Source organism: Numenius arquata, chromosome 8 (genome assembly GCF_964106895.1).
Source record: "Numenius arquata chromosome 8, bNumArq3.hap1.1, whole genome shotgun sequence".
Lineage (NCBI taxonomy): Eukaryota > Metazoa > Chordata > Aves > Charadriiformes > Scolopacidae > Numenius > Numenius arquata.
Window position 1 is genome coordinate 55,546,272 of NC_133583.1, and position 19,417 is coordinate 55,565,688.

At 39.2% G+C, this 19,417-nt stretch overlaps 1 protein-coding gene across 1 annotated transcript; it reads left to right on the forward strand.

Moving 5' to 3' along the window:
- Nucleotides 1–704: 704 nt before the first annotated feature.
- GPX7 (glutathione peroxidase 7) lies at nucleotides 705–11,316 on the forward strand. The gene is made up of 3 exons (XM_074152181.1): nucleotides 705–977; nucleotides 8,389–8,650; nucleotides 10,463–11,316. Exons 1-3 carry the CDS (start codon nucleotides 771–773, stop codon nucleotides 10,624–10,626), a joined length of 633 nt encoding a protein of 210 aa, XP_074008282.1. The 5' UTR covers nucleotides 705–770; the 3' UTR covers nucleotides 10,627–11,316.
- Nucleotides 11,317–19,417: the final 8,101 nt, after the last annotated feature.

Genomic DNA, 19,417 nt, shown 5'->3' on the forward strand with positions numbered 1-19,417 from the left:
AGATCAGCAAGCTTTGGTACCAAATTCAGCTCCTGATGCTTAATGCCGCCTTTCTTGCTTAAAAACCTTTTGGTAATGTAGTTTTTCCCAGATTACACTGTCAAGACCAGTGGTCTGCTCACTCATTTCAGGCGTGTGCAGGGAAGAATTTCCTGCAGGCCTGGCTGACAGTGCCCGGTTTCACATGACAGGGTGCACAGCACGTTGGCAATTCTGGTTTTTGCTGACTGTGTGCTGTGACTCGTTCTGAGTGAATTAAGTCCTGATTTCAGCTTTTCACGGCATCAAGAGCACTTGCACTGTAACCACTAGCAACCAAGCCACTGGTATCCTTTGACATTACACCATAGTTACTAGATGCTATAGTTAGTGTACGAAACAAAGGCACTTGCAGATCCATCAAAAATCATAATAACTCTACCCCTTATCTTCCTAGGACACGGTTAAAGCAGATCTCCAAGTCTGGTATCCCGCAAACGCACAGAGTCTTGCTATTCTTGAGCCAACCAGCACTTTCATTTGTCTTGTGCCCATAAATGGCCTTACCACTTAATACACCACTGCCACCGCGAAACGCTCAATTTTGGCGTATCTGAATCCTCCCTGAATCCACATACACACACACCCACACACCCAGGTCTGGATGGACGCATCTCCTGGCCCTTTGCAGAAGCCAGACTGTTGCAAAAGCCCCGTTTGCAGCAGTCCCTTTCTTTGCGGCAGCTCTTTCCCCCAGCGTGGCGAGTGCCTGGGCGGCGCGGCCGTGCAGCATGCTGGATCCTGAGGGCAGTGTGGAGCATCAGCCTTCCTCTGCCTTCCCTAAAGTCCTCCTCGTCCCTCTAGCCATGCTCCTCGCCATTGCCGCCCTCCTGCTCTTAGCCCTTTCCGCCACGCAGCAGAAAGAGCCTGATTTTTACACTTTCAAAGTTGTAAACATCAGGGGCAAACTAGTCTCTCTGGAGAAATACAGGGGCTCGGTAAGTCTGCGCGGGGTGGGCAGCTCGCCCGGACTCCCAACTAGCCGGTCCTTGCATGCCTGCAGAAGCCGAGCGGGGCGGAGAGGTTGTACATTCATTAACACGGGGGTTTACGGCTGGTCTTTTTAACTCCTTCCTCCGGAGCGTTGCCTGCGCCCTGCCTTTGACACCCCTCCGCGGGGCTCAATAAAACCCTCTGCAGTCCAACCTCCGCCTGTCTCCGCGGCTTCCCCTGCTGCTGCCTGCAGACGTGGCAGGCAGGGAATCTTCCCTCTTCCCTGCCTGCCTGCCTTCCCCTCAGCAGGGGGATAGCTGCACTCGTGGCTGTTAAAAGTTGAAGCTCAGGAAGTTTGTAGCTGTGTATAACTTACTTTTTGGAGCTTATTTCTGCCTTTTAACTGCATGACTTTTAGTATTTTTTTTTGCCTAAATCCCATTCCTTTTTAGTGTTCTGTATTAAACAAAAAAAGGATGAGATTTAATCAGTTCCTAATGGAGTTAGCAGATTTTACCATCATTAGTAAAAAAGCAAAAGACATTATAAAGTAATTATTTTAATACCAGTGTATAGTGAAATTGTAGCAACACTATGCTACTCCCCTTGTCACTTTTTAGCATGACAGCAATATAAAGAAGGGCATGTAGACGGACTTACACTTTTATGATGTCTTTTAAACTCCTTTTACATATTCTCTTAAGGAGTTCTAGGCAGAGCTTTCGTTCCCATTTTAAGAACAATATCCTCGAATGTAACCTGATCTTTTACTATTTTTTTTTAAGTGGTTTGACCATCTAGGAAAGATGGTCAGTACCTGTGGAAGAGTGAAAAGGGAAGTTAGCAGCCAGGGTGCTCAATACTATTAAGCTCTCATAGCCACATTCACAAACTACAGAAGATAAAACCAATGTAAAGCCCACAGCCACCACCCTTAGCGCTCAGGTGACCCATCTTCTGTGCCACACTCAGGCAGTCCAGCAGCTTGGCTGGTGCCCAGAAAGGCAGGCACCACTTCTCACTTTCACCCTTAGTCTCCAGCTCTCTGTCGCCCCCCCGCCCCGTTCCCCACGTCCCTGAGGTGTCTGAGCTCACTGGCCCACAGCAGCAGGTCACTAAAACATTGGCAGGAAGACAGAGAAAGCCCACGGGAGGAGATGTACATTTTCCTGACCCCAGTAGAAAGGGATACTGGTGGATTTGGGCCAAATGAGAGGTCTGAATCTTATCTGGTCAAAGTCCTCCTCCCCTCCCCATTCACAATTCAGATAGAGCAGAACTGGTCCAATGCGCACTCAAATATTGGAAAAAACATGGAACCTATTTAACGTTAAGCAATATTTGCTTTTTTTTAGGAGTTTCTTCCAAAGGCTCTGTCAATAAATCCGGTTACTGGGGCATGCTTTGTCTGCAGGTCATCTGCAAATCTGTCTGAATAAGCAAATACCACTGAGCTTCTCTACCTCAGGGCCAGAATCCACGTGGAAAGGAGCAAAGGGAACTCAGAGGAATTCCTTACAGCCATCCTGCAGAGAGCTGAGGGTGTTCATCCCCTCCAGAACAAGCTGCAGAGCCTGCCCCGGCTTCTCATGACTGGGTTAGGGGTGTGTGTCTGTATCTCCAGTGGTGCTGTGATACCAGGCCATCCTCGAGGCGTGACTGGTTTCATAAGGGAACGCTCTAGAGCCGTACCTTGGAAAAGGTAACACCATGGCGGAATGGCAGTCCTCAGTCTCCGCTAGGCCATTCGGAATCGTTTATTCCCAGAAAGTGATGGCCAGCTTCTGCCTGGAACAAAAAAGATTTGCATTCAGAGAGCCGATTAATGTTCAGGCCTGCTGCTGTTTGAGGATGCATGTGCACAATTTTAAAGAAAACTATAGCAATAAAACACATCCCTTTCTGTCATTATGTTGTCAGAACTTAATATCAAGGTAGACAAAGGTTAATTTAAACTCCTCTTTATTTCTTAAAATAAACCTGCTTAAATCTGCAGTTAGATAAGTAATGTTAAGATGTAGGTTTATCATATTTTAAAGCTATTAAAAGAAAGCAAATAATATATAAGTACTACTTATGTGCTGCTGGTGTTTTAAAGGAAGTGACTCACTAGTTAGCCCCTGGAACAATAGCGTGCTAATTGCTAAACAGGCTTTTAACAGCCGTAAGCTTTCTGGCAGATGCAGAGACAACATTTTCTTCAATTCAGTCACTCAACTAATTTAGTTAAATAACTACTTAATTTGTAGTCAAGAAACTAACTGGGAATTGAAAAAAATCCAAACGCTTCCAGAGTATTAAAAAAAAAGTCTGCTAATTCTAAAACCGCAAGAGCCATGCTAAGCAGAAACAATCAGTGCAATTCATGACTTGCAGAATCTTTCTTCAGTAACTACTATTAATGTAATTCATTGTGTATTCACATCGAGATAATTTTTCTTAGAAAAAAGTAAGACTGATTGATAGTCTTTAATTTTCCATTCAACTGGATCTCGATACAAATCACAAGTGCCCTCTGTTATATAGTAAATAAAAAATGTACTAACAATTCTGAAATAACAAAAATGGAGAAAATTAAGGAACAGATTTATTTTTTTTCTGAAATAAATGTGCACAGACATAACCTATCCTCCACTTTTAATAAAAATACCAAAACTACGTGAGAGAGTACTCCGTTTTTATGGGGGCATAAGAAATTATATGCCAGATGGCTAAAAATTTGGCCCACATGCTATGAAATCAGGTGTGATATTACATCTACCTGAAAGCAGAGAAAGGGAGGACTATTACTACTGAAAAAAAGAGCACCACAAGTGAAATAGATCGAAAGGTTGTCTGTTTTACTGTGTTGCGCAAGAAAGCCCCGGACTCATTAAAAATGAAGGGCAGTGATGCAAGGCTGGAAAAGAATCAACAGGATCCAACTAAGATTAGTTTTCTATCTAAACTATCTACCTATCTAATTCAGGAAAGCTTACATTTTATTTGTTGATCTCTATCAGATATGCTGTAAGAGGCAATATTCTTACCAAAAATAGTATCTATTTGGGAGTCAGAACTCCCAAGCATCAGCTGTTCCCTGCTCTGCTTATACCTATCTAGATATAATAGTAGCTACCTACCTGCCTGCCTACCTGCCTACCACACAGCTCAGTGCAGGATGCTGAGGGGCAATTAAGCAGTGTTAGCGCAGTGCTTTGGAAATGTTGAACCAAAGGTACTATAATAATGTAAAAAGCATTAGTCTCTATAACAATGCAAAGTATTATTTTACTATTGGAAGTAATGCTAGGCACTTTGCATCACAGCTCTCTGCAACCCGAGAATGTAGTATTACTGAGTGTGTATAAATCCAGGGTATAGCTACTTAATTACACTACAAAGTATTGCTATTTTTTTCCATGAAGGCAACAGTTCTGTGAATCGGTGTAATCTGGCACTTGTGGCTGCTTCTTCCATCAGTCAGATGGAGCCAGTTAAGAATCTCCTGGTCTAAAAACCTAAGAATCTGCCATCTCCGCTAACAGATCCACAAAGGGCTACTTGAAGCTGATAGCAGATTCATAAATCTCTCCAGGGATCTTTTCATCAAGGAGGTACACTGCTGTAAACATTAAGTAAACCAAGAAATATTTTTGCAATGTTAAATAAATGAGTTCATTACCAGAATGCATGGGTTTCCTAAGCAAAGGGAAGGAAAGGATAGTATTAAGAAGTCAGACAACAGCCAATACAGAATTCAGCTTAAATTAAATAATTTTTGTAAGGTCCAGGATGAATTGTTTTTACTGCACACTAGGTGGTGTACTTGACTTGCACTCTTAGAACATAAAATCAGTCAAAAGGCATCTTGAACTTAATTTAAATAATTAATAGTTGTAAGAAGTCAAAGTACAGCCTTTTCATGAGAACAGAGTGACTGTTATTTATAAAAAATAAAATATAGAAAAAAATCACCACATTTCATAGACTCATAGGATCATAAATAGTTTGGGTTGAAAGGGACCTTTAACAGCCATCTAGCCCATGAGCAGAGACATCTCCAACTAGATCAGGTTGCTCAGAGCCCTGTCCAACCTGACCTTGAATGTTTCCAGGGATGGGGCATCAACCACCTTTCTGGGCAAACTAGGTCAGTGTTTCACCACCCTCATCATAAAAAATGTCTTCCTTCTATCTAACCTAAATCTCCCCTCTTTTAGTTTAAAACCAGTACCCTTTGTCCTATCACCCTGCTAAAAAGTTTGTCCTCATCTTTCCTGTAGGCCCCTTTTGGGTACTGGAACAGGCTATAAGGTCTCCCTGGAGCCTTCTCTTCTCCAGGCTGAACAACCCCAACTCTCTCAGCCTGTCTGCATAGAAGAGGTGCTCCAGCCTCTGATCATCTTCGTGGCCCTCTGCTGGACCCGTTCCAACAGGTCCATGTCTCTTCTGTGCCGAGGGCCCCAGAGCTGGACATGGTACTTCAGGTGGAGTCTCACCAGAGCAGAGTAGAAGGGCAGAATCACCTCCCTTGACCTGCCAGCCACACGTCAGCTTTTAATTTAATCACTTGTGGTACCAGACACTTGAAAGATAACTTGGTAAAGATTTTTAAACCATCACTTTAAACATTCCATATGAAATACTAATAAATCCTGACAGTTTTTATTATATGTGTTAGTCACCCTTTTAGAAGGTTTGCACTATTAAATTATGGAGTTCAGTAATAGAACACATTTTTCTAAGGAAAAAAAGAGAAGCATAATATCTCTGCCATTCTAAGAAATGCTGCATGTAGTTTCCTACTATTTTCTGGGAGAACATTTGGAAGTTGGGACGATTTGCAGTGTGAGCTCTCAAGCCTGTCACCACCGTGCTGAGTAATCACTGGGTTTAAGCAGCTGTAAATTAAAATCATTTCTTTTTGAGTGAATTCTTTCAAGCCCTCCTAACTTCAAAATCAAATAAAGGTTATAAAAGCTTGATTATTTTCATTGGCAAGTCATCTTTCATATCTGTTACAATATGAACATAATACCTACAAAATCTTCTTTCCCCCAAATCTCCAGCAATAAATTTGTACATTATCATTGTATTTGGGATAAGTACCAATAGATATGAGTGCAGTCAGGTATGAATATTTCTGCATCATGAGAATGCTCAGACTGAAACTATATTTGAAAAAACCCTCTAAAATTTTATATGAAAGAACTACATGTGACTTCAACTCTTAGTGTCACAATTTATCTTTACTTCAATCATACTAAACTACAGTTGTTACTATTCTTGGTAAATACAGATTATTTATAAAGATATAACTGCCACTAGTTATTTTTTATGTCCAATATAGAAGTTCTATTTGAAATGCTGTCAGTCTACAACAGGAATGCATCATAAAATTATTACCTCTTCTCTGAAAAAAAAGAAATCTAAACATACGCCATTATCTTTGGATGTTTTAGGAGACTGAAATTAAAGTTTCAGGTAGAGCTTGTAAATGTAGTCTGAATGAATGTGATGCTTTGGAAGTTTGCTAGATGGCTCCAGATCATATTTCATATGCAAGTGTACAGGGATTGCTTAGATTGTATTCTGTTGACACGCTACACCACAGAGATTACATCAACTTCTGCTTTATAAGATTACCTGTCCTCCAGGGAAAACAGTGCCGCTCCGAAACCACTTTAAATATAGCCATATACCTATACAAGGTACAAAATACACAAAGTAAATGTTAATGTTTAACGTAAGAAATTATAAACACCAACGTCCCCTTAGCTTTTTCTTTACTCTTCCTACTTTCTAGGGATGTCATCTTATGATCCCATACCTCACCCAGATTATGGGCTTTTATATGCCAGGTTTTTTTCTGGCCTTAAAAATACTATATACATGTAATGCTTTATTTTTCATATATTATAATTTATTTGATGCACTCTATCCATATTTCCTATATAATTTTATATTTTGTATAAAAACATGCACATAGGAATACAGAACAATAGTAACATAAGAATCCAAACTTTAAAGTGAGCAAAGCCAGTGGTCACAGACACAAGAGTCTGAAACCTGAAGTCAGAATTTGTTACTTACTTTTTCTTGCCTTGCAGCTCCTTGCTGTGTTTCTTGATCAGGTCAGTTCATGTGTACAAGGTTCAGGCTTTCCTCTTGCAGCACCGGGCCCTTCAACACTGCTGTCTCACACTGACAATAAAGAAACCAACATGCCAGCTTCTGTGAAACTTCCAAACTCTTGTAGAAAGATCCAATATAAAGAGCTGCTCTTCTTGTACTAACACTGGGGAATGCGTTGGCTACTTTGATTGAATTATTACTTTTTTTTTGCAATTCGAGAATGAAGGACCAGCTTCTGGGCTGATGTATAGTCTGTAGAAACCCACTGGATTCAGAGTAAACCAGGTAGAATTTTGGCTCCCAAATCATAATGCTTTTTCTGTCCTATGCCTGATTTTAATCTAGGCGGGTAGAAACATTTTAGTATTGTAATATTTATATTGCTGTGTGACTCTTACAAATTGTTCTGAAAAAAGGAACAGAATGTAGTTATATGTAGAAGAAACATCACTGTAAAGTGCATAATGCTATTTTTATTAATAAAAGCATATTGTATCTAAAAATCTATGACACTCAGCTTTAACACACTCTCAAGAAAGCATTAGAAGGGCCTCTATGTAGAATGAATGGCAATTCACACTTACAAAATTTCTAATAATAATAAAAACTGTAAATCTAAAAATAAATTCTAGAAGTTATTTAAGGATAAAATATCTCAAAAAACAATGGAAAGCTCTTCATGGACTTGAGAAGCTGTGTACTATGTGTCATCTCTGGGTTAGGTCACTTAATTTCCCCAACAAATTCTCAGTAGAATCTGTTCTATCATGTATTCTCCATACATGCCTCTATTTTCTTGTAGTGCTCATCCGTGTTTGGCATCTTCCTCTCTCCTGGATCTGCCTGATGGTAATGTCCAAATGATACAACGCACACAAAGGCAAAGATGATCAGCTACAGGAATAACTCTTTTAACGGATAGTGGGCACAGTCTTCACTTCTTGGAATCTAATTGAGGCAGTAAACCTGTATACAAAATATGTTGTCATTTTGTCACCACTAAGCAGACTTACTCTAGATGTGGTGGGAAATTTTACAGTCCAATACTGCATAGACCAACCCAAAATCCTCTAATTGCTTCTGTTAACTTCACGTTGAGAACGATCTGGAATCACTCGCAATGATAAATGGATCTGCCAGTTCTGTATGAGTACTAGATTTTGTACAGGGACAGATGCTGCAGATGCCTCACTACAGATTCATGAATTCTCATTTTTTTTGCAAATAATCTGCATCCCAGCCTACATGTTGGAAAACTGATGTGTGCAGCACATTTTTTTAATCTCTCTTGTTCTTCAGGTGTCGCTAGTTGTCAATGTTGCAAGTGAGTGTGGGTATACAGACAGCCACTACAAGGCCTTACAACAGTTACAGAGAGACCTCGGCCCATATCATTTCAATGTGCTGGCATTCCCATGCAACCAGTTTGGGCAGCAGGAACCAGACACTAACAAAGAAATTGAGAGTTTTGCACGAAAGACTTACGGTGCCTCCTTTCCTATGTTCAGCAAAATTACAGTCAGTGGAGCCGGTGCAATTCCTGCCTTCAAGTACTTAATTGGTGAGTAATCTGCAACGTTCAAGGGTTGTTTCCTCAGTGTAGAATTCCTCCGACACAAAGTACCATCTGAGAGAAAAAAGATACCTATGACTGTGATCATGGGATCATAGTGCAGAATTGTCAGGTTCAAAGAGGTCAGTATTTCTCTCTCTGTCACCCCTGACGCCTTTGTCTAACCTTCTAAAAAGATCTCTGGGGATGAAGACACTAGGATAATAAATGCCCTGTAAAAGCTAGTGTAATAAACCTCTGCATGGAACGCAGGCCTTTGAAATATTCTCCTGTGTGCATACAACACCTGATCTTCCTTTTTCCACTTTGCAGTCTCATAAGTGCTTCTCCGGTGACACGACTGCTGCAGGTTGGATTTGTAAGATTCATCTCAAGCTGTAGGATAAGTGGAAGCAAAGTGCCTACATAATTTACTTCAACAATCAAAAAGTGCAACAAGGCGCTAAGAGATGTCCTTGAGTCCTCCCTTCCTCATTCCTTGCCAAGCATTGGGATAGCCATACTGTCCAGTTCCTCCACTTCTAATCTGCCATGTAACTAGCACCGAGACCTGAAGAGGTTTTGCTGCTTCTTAGCAGACAGCTGACAAAATACACTGTAAAGCAGGATATTCTCTATCAAGGCACTACTTTTCTTGCACTGAACAAACGCTCTAAATACTATTTAGACGCTAAAGTGTCAGTCTTTATCCAATGTGAAGCACATGTCTTCCAGCAATGATATATAATAAAGCCCAATGTGACATGGTACCACCTGACCTGCATTCTGCAAGGACCACACCGCTGCTGCTTCTCTCCAGCACCACAGTGTTCTTCCACACACCACTGAATTTAAAGGCGTGTAGTTAGTATTATTTTTGACTACTCCAGGCACACCTCCTTCCAGGTGTCTGTCACGGATCCCTCTGCCAGCCAAACTTCCCTTTAATCCTCTCCCCATCCTTCTGTTTCTGTTTTGCCCTGTGGGGTTGTTACTGCAGACATGTTACATGAAACCTGCAAAGCTTCTCTTTTTCACTTGGTCCACCTGCAAAGGGAGGCTGCTGGACGCAGTATATTAATGACAAGATAGTAAATGGTGTAGGTCTGGGTCTGTCTTGATGATACTTTGAAATATCCCCTGATTGCTTATGAGATTTTGCCCAACGTATAACCGATGGGAAAAGATGCTCATTTGTCTGTAGCGTCTGTATTTGTGCTATTAGTGGGATGAGGCTCCTGGTCTGATTGAAAATCCTCAAAATGTTGTTAGTCATGTAGCAGAATAGTAAAGGATAAGAATGCAACTCATAAAATGAGTGTGTGGTGATGGAGGGAGAAACTCTAGTAGACGAGGATTAGGAGGAAACCTCCTGGAACAATTTACTTAGTTATTTCTTTATGTAGCATTTCTTGAAACTTTCTGAAGCACGTGGTACTGGGTGCTTTTGGAGGAAAAATTCTGGGTAAGCAAGCAAATAATCAGTTCTGGTACAGCTATATTTTTAGGCCAAATTCCATTTTCCTATCAATGTTCAACTGTTTCAGATTTATCTATATAGCACAGACACACACACACTCTAGCACCAATTAGAGTGCTGTCTCCTGTCTGTCTGTCTGTCTCAAGCTTGACTGTTTCCATTAGTCTCCAGCACGCTACTGTCTAGTTAAAGGACCCTGTCTGTCAGAAAATTCATATTATTATTGTCTGAACTCCCTCTTAATTTTACATTCCTTCTTCCTTATGGACAGTAACAAATGTTAGGAATTGGCTAATGTGGTTTTCTTTTCTAAGTTTTCATATTTTTTTTTTTTCCTGTAGATTCTACAGGAGAAGAACCAACCTGGAACTTCTGGAAATACCTGGTGGACCCCAATGGGAAAGTAGTAAAGGCCTGGGACTCTACTGTCTCTGTTGAAGAAATAAGACCTCATGTTACAGAACTTGTAAGGAAAATCATCCTGAAGAAGAAAGATGAATTATGATTTTCAAAAATTCCAGCATGCTGATCACATCTGTATTGAGAATTAGAGCTGGACTTTGTCTTTTCACATTCCAAAAGAGAGTATGTGGGGAAGGGAACTCATGGCCAGTGGAATCTATATTCCATCATCCTAAGAATGCAGAAAACAGCAAGTTAGCTTGGTCAAAGTAATTTAAATTTTTTCTCCAACTGAATTCAATTTGACCTTTCTGGGAAAGAAGAACTCATCAGCAATTGTTTCTTTCCCAATTCAAATTATGAATTGTTGCTAACAACAATTAATAATTTGAAGTCAGTTCATGTACCTGTAGCAAGAAGGAATAACGAGAATTTCGTGATTGGGCTTTCACTGACATCTACAATTCTGTTGTCATATTCTGATCGTGAACTGAATGAAAAAATAAAAGAGTAAAAAGTGCATGATTTAATTAAGGCATGTGCTCGGAAGAGGGCCAAAACAGATACCTTCAAACCAGGCAGACTTACATAGATGTATGTCTTTCTAGTTACCAAGGCCAAGTATATTTGATTTCATCTGCCTAGAAAGTCAGTTAAGAAGGGCATGGGGAAAAGACATCTATAAAACTTAAATTAAAGAAATGTGAAAACAAAGTCTCTGTAAAAATTCTCCAAAAGCTATGAGAAGAATTTCTGCATTATTTCACTCAATAAAGATTATCAGATGATATTTAAATAGCCATTTGAACATCTGTAGGACCAGAGCCTATATGAAATGGCTATTTCTTTCTTCTGTTAATATTTTGCCTTAGAAGAATTACTCTTGCCTCATACAATTGATGTTAAATTTATTTTTCAGTTTATAACACCATCCTATTTTGATGCATACACAAACATGAGAAAATCAACATTTTTCCATGGAAATTATTTTTCAAATGTTTAGTCATTGCATAAGGTTACATTGTTTCATACCACATTAATGTCACAAACGTTTAATGGCATCTTTTTCAAATGTAGCACTCGGGCATCTGCTCATACTTCAGACTGCAGAACTTCTTAGCTCATACTAAAATAATAACACTAACAATTACAGCCCCATTGTGTTTGACAGAAACCCTTTGAAAATCTTGTCAGCCAGAACTCTTTTTATCTCAACAAAAACACAATGTACAGGTCCCCTCCTCTTAACCCCGGGATGCTTTAAGAAGACTCTAGCCTTGTCCAATTGCGGTATTATTGACAAGTCAAAGCTTTTTTTTTTTTTTTTTAAAGCCTTTAAAAGCAGCACAAACAATATTTGTCCATACAGTTGTCAGCACCCAAGTGTACAAATAAGCCTTAGTTGACCTGACCACGGTAAGAACTTTTTCTAACTCATCACTGCCATTATAGCTCTTCAGTATCCAAACAGGCTCCAGTTGAAATCAAAGGCAAGTATGGCACGCACTGGCTTGCAGAACAAGAGGGGAAAGAAGAGTACTGACAAACTATTGGAAATAAAAGGGTTGATCCTAAAGTACATTATAGCTCCTGTGCTTAAACAGCTGCTGTTTTCTTAAATCTTGGACTCATTCCATGGAGTGGTCTAAGGAAGTAAGAGGTAGAGGTACTTTCGGATTTGCAGAAAGACCCTGAAGGGCAGAGAGTGTACTGTACGAAACAAACTGAATTTGCCTCAAAGAAGCTGACAGCAAGGTTTTCCAGTTTTTAGTAAAAAAAAAAAAAAGGGTGGGGGTGTTTGGAAGAGAGAATAAAAGAAAGAGGTAACAGAAGTACAAGAGCACAAAGAGATCAAGTAAGAAGAGAGAAATGAGAAGGAAATTAAAAGACAGTTTGCAGCTAAAGAACATTGGGACAAACTGGGCATGGAAATGTTCAGGTCATATTGATACTAATGAGTATGTTCCAAGCTATATCAGCTCCCTCTCACTTGGGGTGTAACTCAAGAGTGCGGGAAATTGGTGCTTGTGGCAGTGAATATGCCTGTGTTTTCCTTCTCTGGTGGTGAGAAAAGTGAACTCTACAGTCCATTCAGTCATTTACTCTATTCTTATATGAATCACTCTAAGGCAACATTTACTAAGGATATCACAGAGAAAGGAAAATAAGGCCCAGCTGATGCTGTGCTGGGACAGAGAATCCAACTACTGGAAAAGGAGGTCTTTTATTACTCTATAGATTGCTTCTTTTTCCCTGTCTGTTCATACTAATGCAACACCCCGGGATGCTGTTAGCAAGTACTGCAGGGATTAAAATTTTCTCCTTAGAAAGAATGTTTCTATTTTATAACTGAAGCCTGCATGAGCCCAGAAAATACTTCGAAAGACATTTTAAGCCCTCTCAATACCAATTTTGGGCGTCCAACTTCAAACAGAACTCTGGATTTACATATATATGCCCTTGCGTTCTCTGTTAGACAAATTCTAGAAGTCTAAAGAGGCAATGATCAGTTAGAAAGGATTCATACTGTATGGAGAAATATTGTTTGTGCTGCTTTTAAAGGCATAACAAAGCACAAAAAAGCTTTCACTCATCAATAATACTGCAATTGGACAAGACTAGATTCTTCTTAAAGCATCCTGGGGTTAAGAGCAGGGGACCTGTACATTGTGTTTTTGTTGAGATAAAAAGAGTTCTGGCTGACAAGATTTTCAAAGGGTTTCTGTCAAACGACGAGGCTGTAATTGTTAGTGTTATTTTAGTATGAGCTAAGAAGTTCTGCAGTCTGAAGTCTGAGCAGATGCCAGAGTGCTATGAATAACTTAATACTGATGACTGTTAGAGTTGATATTCTTACCAGTTTGGCAATTTAAAGGGAACTAAGGTAAGTATTACATATGGAAGCTTTGAAACAACAGCAAATTTGAACAGGCACACGATTTTAAGCACGTAACTACTCTCTCTCTGAATTAAACAGATTAAGTTAAGCATGGTGCATATATTCCATCTCCTGTTGCATTGGCATCAGATTGCAGAACAAATGCTTTGGTCTTTTAATCAAAGTTACAGAGTAAAAGTAAGTATTATTGGTTGTAGATTAATTCATATCTAGTCATGCTGTAAGTACTTCATGACTTCCTGCTCAGAAAATTGCAAAGCAAATTGCACTGGGTTGAATTTGTCTGTTGAAACTACGTAGAGGGCATGCAGAGATCAGAAATTACTTTTTTGGCTCATGAGTTCCAACACTCTCTTAATCTGACAGAGATCTTCCCTACAGCAAGTCCCAAAAACTGTAAAACGGCTCTGAATATATAGCATGAGACTATTTGCAGCTTGTCTGCTTTGCAAAGAAAATTTTAGTGTGCATTAAAAGATGAGCACATTTATGCATGGAGAGTGATTATCTTGATCACCTAAGACTTGATCTCTTACAGTTTGCAACTTTGAAGGTGTAAGCTCTTGGCATGTTGAGTTAAACGCTAAACTAAGCACTTAGACACACGATTGTATGGAGTCGTGCCCCCTGCGGCATGCCAGAGGGAAAAGAAATAATTTTAAAGCCTAATTATAAGTTTAAAACTAGATAGGGCACTTTTAATCTTTCAAAATTTTGTCTCATAAAGAATGTAAAATCGGACCTACATATATACAAAGCTCTGTTTTGAAATGGAATATGCTACATTGAAATAGCGCAATAGAATGGAGCAACAGAGAGGGGTTTAACCTCCCCTTTTTTTGGCATTGTAAGGAGAACAAAACCAAACAGCCTAGTTATCCGTACGCCCACCTCTGGTATTTTAGTTATACGCTAGGGACATTTCACTCAATTTTCTATTGTGATTCTGGTCTGAATCCTCAGCAGCAAACCAGACACAATTTCTCTCTGCTGGACGGTACTAAGTTTATCATCTCAAACACATCAGCACCTGGTTCAATAAATAGTACTGACCACAGTCAGCACTTTCAAAAGACTGGACATCCCTTTGATTAAGCAAAATATATTTTATGCCATCTTCAGTTATTGGATCAACTAAATAGGTCCTACATACAAGTAAATTTATACTGCAGCTACTTGGAGAGCCAAATGACATTTAACAAGTTTACCTCTGACTCATTCACAGAAGGAGTCAGTAAGCAGAGAAATCAGGTATTCTCTGGACATGATTAACAGATCCTGGAGTACAAACATCACCGACAAAACACAAGGGAGTTTACAAACCCTTTGATGGATGAGATACTAAAAGCACAAAGAGGTCTGAGAACTACTTCTGAACTGTATTAAGGTTTCATAGCAGAGACATACACAGAGCAGAAGGAAGTAACTGAGCTGTACCTGACCATCATCACAGAGCTGAATGCCATCTAATGCCACGCAGCCACCTCAGCTACCTGGCCAGCTCACAGACACAGCAATGCCCACAACACAGGATGAGAAACAACAAAACTCAGCTACATCTTTTATGCCAACTCTGCAGCAGCTGGGCATAGGCCGCAGTGGGGCCTGGCTAGTGAGAATGGCTGATCTTTTCCAGCTGCCTCCACACTGGAGCCAAAGTCAGCGCCCAGTAACTTTCCATTCTTAGCCTAGAAAACCTGATCCAAGCTGTCAGTCTTACAGGCCTAAGAGATAAGGCATGCTGGTTTAGCTCAGAGCATTGCACGATACCTGCTCAACAAGAAGATCTTCTAAACAAATTCCAGAAAATGAGAACAGTTGAAGGATCATTGCATTTTAAGTCAACAGACTTGTATTCCAGAAGGTAAGCACAGACAGGAAAGTTTTTGAGGCGATTCTCCTTACATGGATTGTTTTCCCCCCCTCAAACAGAAATAACAGCACCCAGAGAGTCAGGGACAGATTCTTTCCTAAGCACTAATTGATGGAACAACAATAGTAAAAGGAAATAATAGTATTCTAGAACAAAAGAAAAGACTGAAGTACAATTTCTTGAGGAACAAACTTCTGTAACACCTATCTATAAATGCAGTTCTGTGGAACGCTTCCCCATCAGACAGAAATTAGAGAAATCCTAGCTTCAGGGAGCTGTAGTTTTAGTTTCCTTAAGTGAAAGATACAGTAAGAAAGCTATCACTGTATTACATAAAAGAATCATCTATCTTTTTGTCCCACTTTCCCTAAAGGCACTGCTGTTTCATCATAATTGTTTTCATCTGAATTATATGATAAATCATTATATTTTTATTTAGGAAACAAGTAAATTTGACAACGATAAAGAACAACTGCAGAGGCAAATGTCCATAACCCACAGATTGTTCATCCATCTTTTAAAAAAAGGGCACAATAGTCAAACTGTTCTTATAATTAAAGAGCTTGCTGAATTCCCAGTTTAAATCACAAATCAGCTTCTCTAACTCTAATTAAGAGTCCCACTGCTTATTCTGATTTGTCACCACTTCTATATTCAAAATACTAGTTATTTTTATTACTGGTACTTTACTGTCCTCTGGAGAGACCACTAACCACTAGAGATAGGTAGGGAAATGTTTTCCTGTCATGTAAGCATTTTACATTTGAAGTCTCCTCTTCCAAATCCAGACAAAGTTTAAATATTTTAAGTTTGGCTAAGCTGAAACATTTTGTTTAGATACAATTGGTGAGAAATATTTCACAGCTGATATTCAAATTTTCAAAATTAAAAAATATAAATAAAATATTAAAAGTTAAAATAATTTCAAACAAATAAATAGACTCTCAATGCCAATATAGAAAGCTTTGATGATTTTAAAACTTTAAAATTGATACTGTGGATTTTGTCAAAACAAAGCTCTTTAGGGACTCTTTAGCTTGGAGAAGAGAAGGCTGAGGGGAGACCTTATCAATGCTTATAAGTATCTAAAGGGTGGGTTGAAGGAGGATGGAGCCGGACTCTTTTCAGTAGTTCCCAGTGACAGGACAAGGGGCAACGGGCACAAGCTGGAACATAGGAAGTTCCATTCAAATATGAGGAAAATCGTCACGGTGAGGGTGACAGAGCCCTGGAACAGGCTACCCAGGGAGGTTGTGGAGTCCCCTTCTCTGGACATCTTCAAGACCTGCCTGGATGCAGTCCTGAGTAATGTGCTCTAGGAAATCCTGCTTTAGCAGGGGAGTTGGATTAGATGATCTCTAGAGGTCCCTTCCAACTCTGACAATTTTTGTGATTCCGTGAAATATTTTTCCACAAGCTTCAGCCTATGAACAGTTTGTTTAAAAAAATTGACAATTCCTAATAACAAAATGTTCTTTTGCAAAAGTCTTGCTAACTTCAGAGGCTGCCAATCTATTCTGCACATACGATACTGAACTCAACAGGAATATATCATTGAGTGAAACTACAAGACCAAGTCTCTGTATTACATGAATCATTTAGTATGGGATACCGGGAATTGCAGACACCACTTCTACTTGTTAACTACATGCACAGTAAATGTGTTTGTCAAGGCCAAGATTAAGAAACTGGTAACTAAGAGTTCATTGCAACAGTTTCAGAAAACCAAAATATTTCAAAGAACTGACTTGAAAATTAATGTAATGTGAATAATCCATGTAATAAACATGCAATCAATGCAATTTTAATAACTTCAATAGAAAAAAGCACGTAATACAGATTTGGCTTTTAAGATTTAAGAAGAGAACACTATTAAACAGCCAGCTAATTAAGGACAAACCTTTCCTGAGTTTCAGGTGTTAAGCTGTATGCAATGAAAAAGTATCATTGCATGTGCAGATGGGAAGTTCAGGGTAAATGATTTCAATGCCAGGGGAAGATTACAGAGCAGAGGCATTCTTTTGTTATCAATTACTAATAAAAAGCTGTATTACTGCAAGTATGGCAAGTAGATGTATCATTTATGATGACATCTATCAGGAAATTTCTCTGCCCTGTGACTACCTAATCTGGTCTGATTGAGTTCTCTGTCAATTCTGCCTCTCAATTTTAAAAGTTCATTGCTTTTCTACCCTTTCACCTCTGAGAATTTTTTTTTATTCTTTTCCATGTCTCTTTCTACCGTAACTTAAGTTGAAAGCATCACTCTACAAAGTATCATGATTAAAATGTGTTCTTAAAACATGTTAGTAGGTAAAAACACAACAGATAAAAGGAGGAAAAGGGGTCCAATGGAAAGTGTAATAATTTCAAGCCATTTCGATTTTCTCTTTCTTCTGGTTTAGTTCATAATCAGTGTGGATTTTCTCCCTTTCTCTATTAACAGTAGGACAACAGAGGACAAAAGATGTTTTTGAGATGCTTCTGTTGGCAATGTTTTGAAGGGGGAACCCAGTCTTCATGCAGGATGGAAGAGGATCACTCTAGTTTGGTGCCAGGCGTAGTGGTAATTAGATTTTAGCACAATGAACTACTCTTACTTGGTAGAATCATTCTGACTTGGCTCTCAAAGAATGTTCTGGCCATGCTTTTGTGCCATAAAACTCAGGAGTTGAGCCTCACCCTCTACCTCTGCTTCTGCTAGAAAAAACATTCCACTGATGTAGCTGAAATGCAGTTGGCGAGGATCAAGGTAAAAAGCTTTCTTATGAGTCTGTCCTAAGATATGCTCTTCCTTATATTCTGTACCAGATACATGAGCTCTGTAACTGCTACTGATGACAATATCAATGAACATAAATGACCTGAGTTTACTGTGCATTCCAATCTTACAAGAAATAGTTATCTGTTTATTTTACATCCTTCAAAACATCATTTCTAAGTGCTTCAATATTTATTGAAAATAGCCCTGAAGAATGTTTGAAATAACATCTCCTAGGCTGAAATGCACCTGGTCCTTCCAAATAAGCTATATTCTGAACTCCTTGGTGGAGACTTGGTGCTTTGTCAAAGACACACATAATTTTCTTCTTCTTTCTGAAAGCATTATACGTGCGCTAAAGCACTGCATGTGAAAAAGCTGCCGCAGATTTCTGCATCATGTGATGTGCTACCAATCTTGGACTTTGCTTCTTGCATTGTAAATGTCTCCTTTCTGATACTAAACACGGGAATATGTCAGTCTATATACTCTCATTCTCCTCTCGTTTCATAGAGTTGATAATACTATACAAAATATTTGTAAGTTAATTAATAAGCGCATGAAATAGCACCCTACATGGAGGCTGGTGCTCAAAAAATACAATACAATATGAACAGAAGTCATAAACCAAGAAGCAAACAAAGCTGTATACTAGGAATAGCTACATAGATGCGTTGGAAGGGCCGAGTGCCTATTTTCTATAAAGATTTGGCCTTTTTTGTGTATTACATCACTAATAGACAGTTATAAACTCACTTTCTTGCAGCTCCCTATCAGCTTGAATGGCAATAAATCATCTGTTCTCAGGAACCAAAATCATCTGGAGCCACAGCAACTGGGGAATAATGAAGTAAAGTATGTTTGAAAAAACAGATACTTGTGCTTCTAGCACCTCACTATCAATATAATTTGGTTATCAATCTTAGTTCATATACTTTAGTGGCTTCCAAAATAAGTTTAAAAACAATATATATACACAAACTCCTATAATTAGTATTCCACTTACTGGTCCTGTTTCCTGTTTGCATTAATTACCTGTTGGGAATAGTAAGATGATGTCTCTGGGACTAGGTGGTGACTCACCAAAACCTGACTTCATGGTGGAGGGCTGACTTTGTTACCACTATTCTAAACAAATTTCAGCCCTTTTATTATGGTTTATTTTCTAAAAGGAACAGAGTGGCAGCAGTAAACATCCATTATTTCCAGAAAATTAATGAATGCTCAGCACCCTCCTAACCGTCAGGCCAGGTTTGCTTTTGGCATAGGCTTGCAGCAGTGAACCACTTGTTATTTTCTCTTCCTTTTACATTCTCATGAGGAAGATAACTACTTTTAAAGTTACTATATTTAATTGTTTA

What these genes read in the sequence shown, in the direction of transcription:
- GPX7 (XM_074152181.1), top strand. Translation starts at nt 771, where the DNA reads ATGCTGGATCCTGAGGGCAGTGTGGAGCATCAGCCTTCCTCTGCCTTC. An exon ending in TGGAGAAATACAGGGGCTCG is followed by an intron (nt 978 to 8,388) that starts GTAAGTCTGCGC and finishes CTTGTTCTTCAG; the next exon opens with GTGTCGCTAGTTGTCAATGT. An exon ending in TGCCTTCAAGTACTTAATTG is followed by an intron (nt 8,651 to 10,462) that starts GTGAGTAATCTG and finishes TTTTTCCTGTAG; the next exon opens with ATTCTACAGGAGAAGAACCA.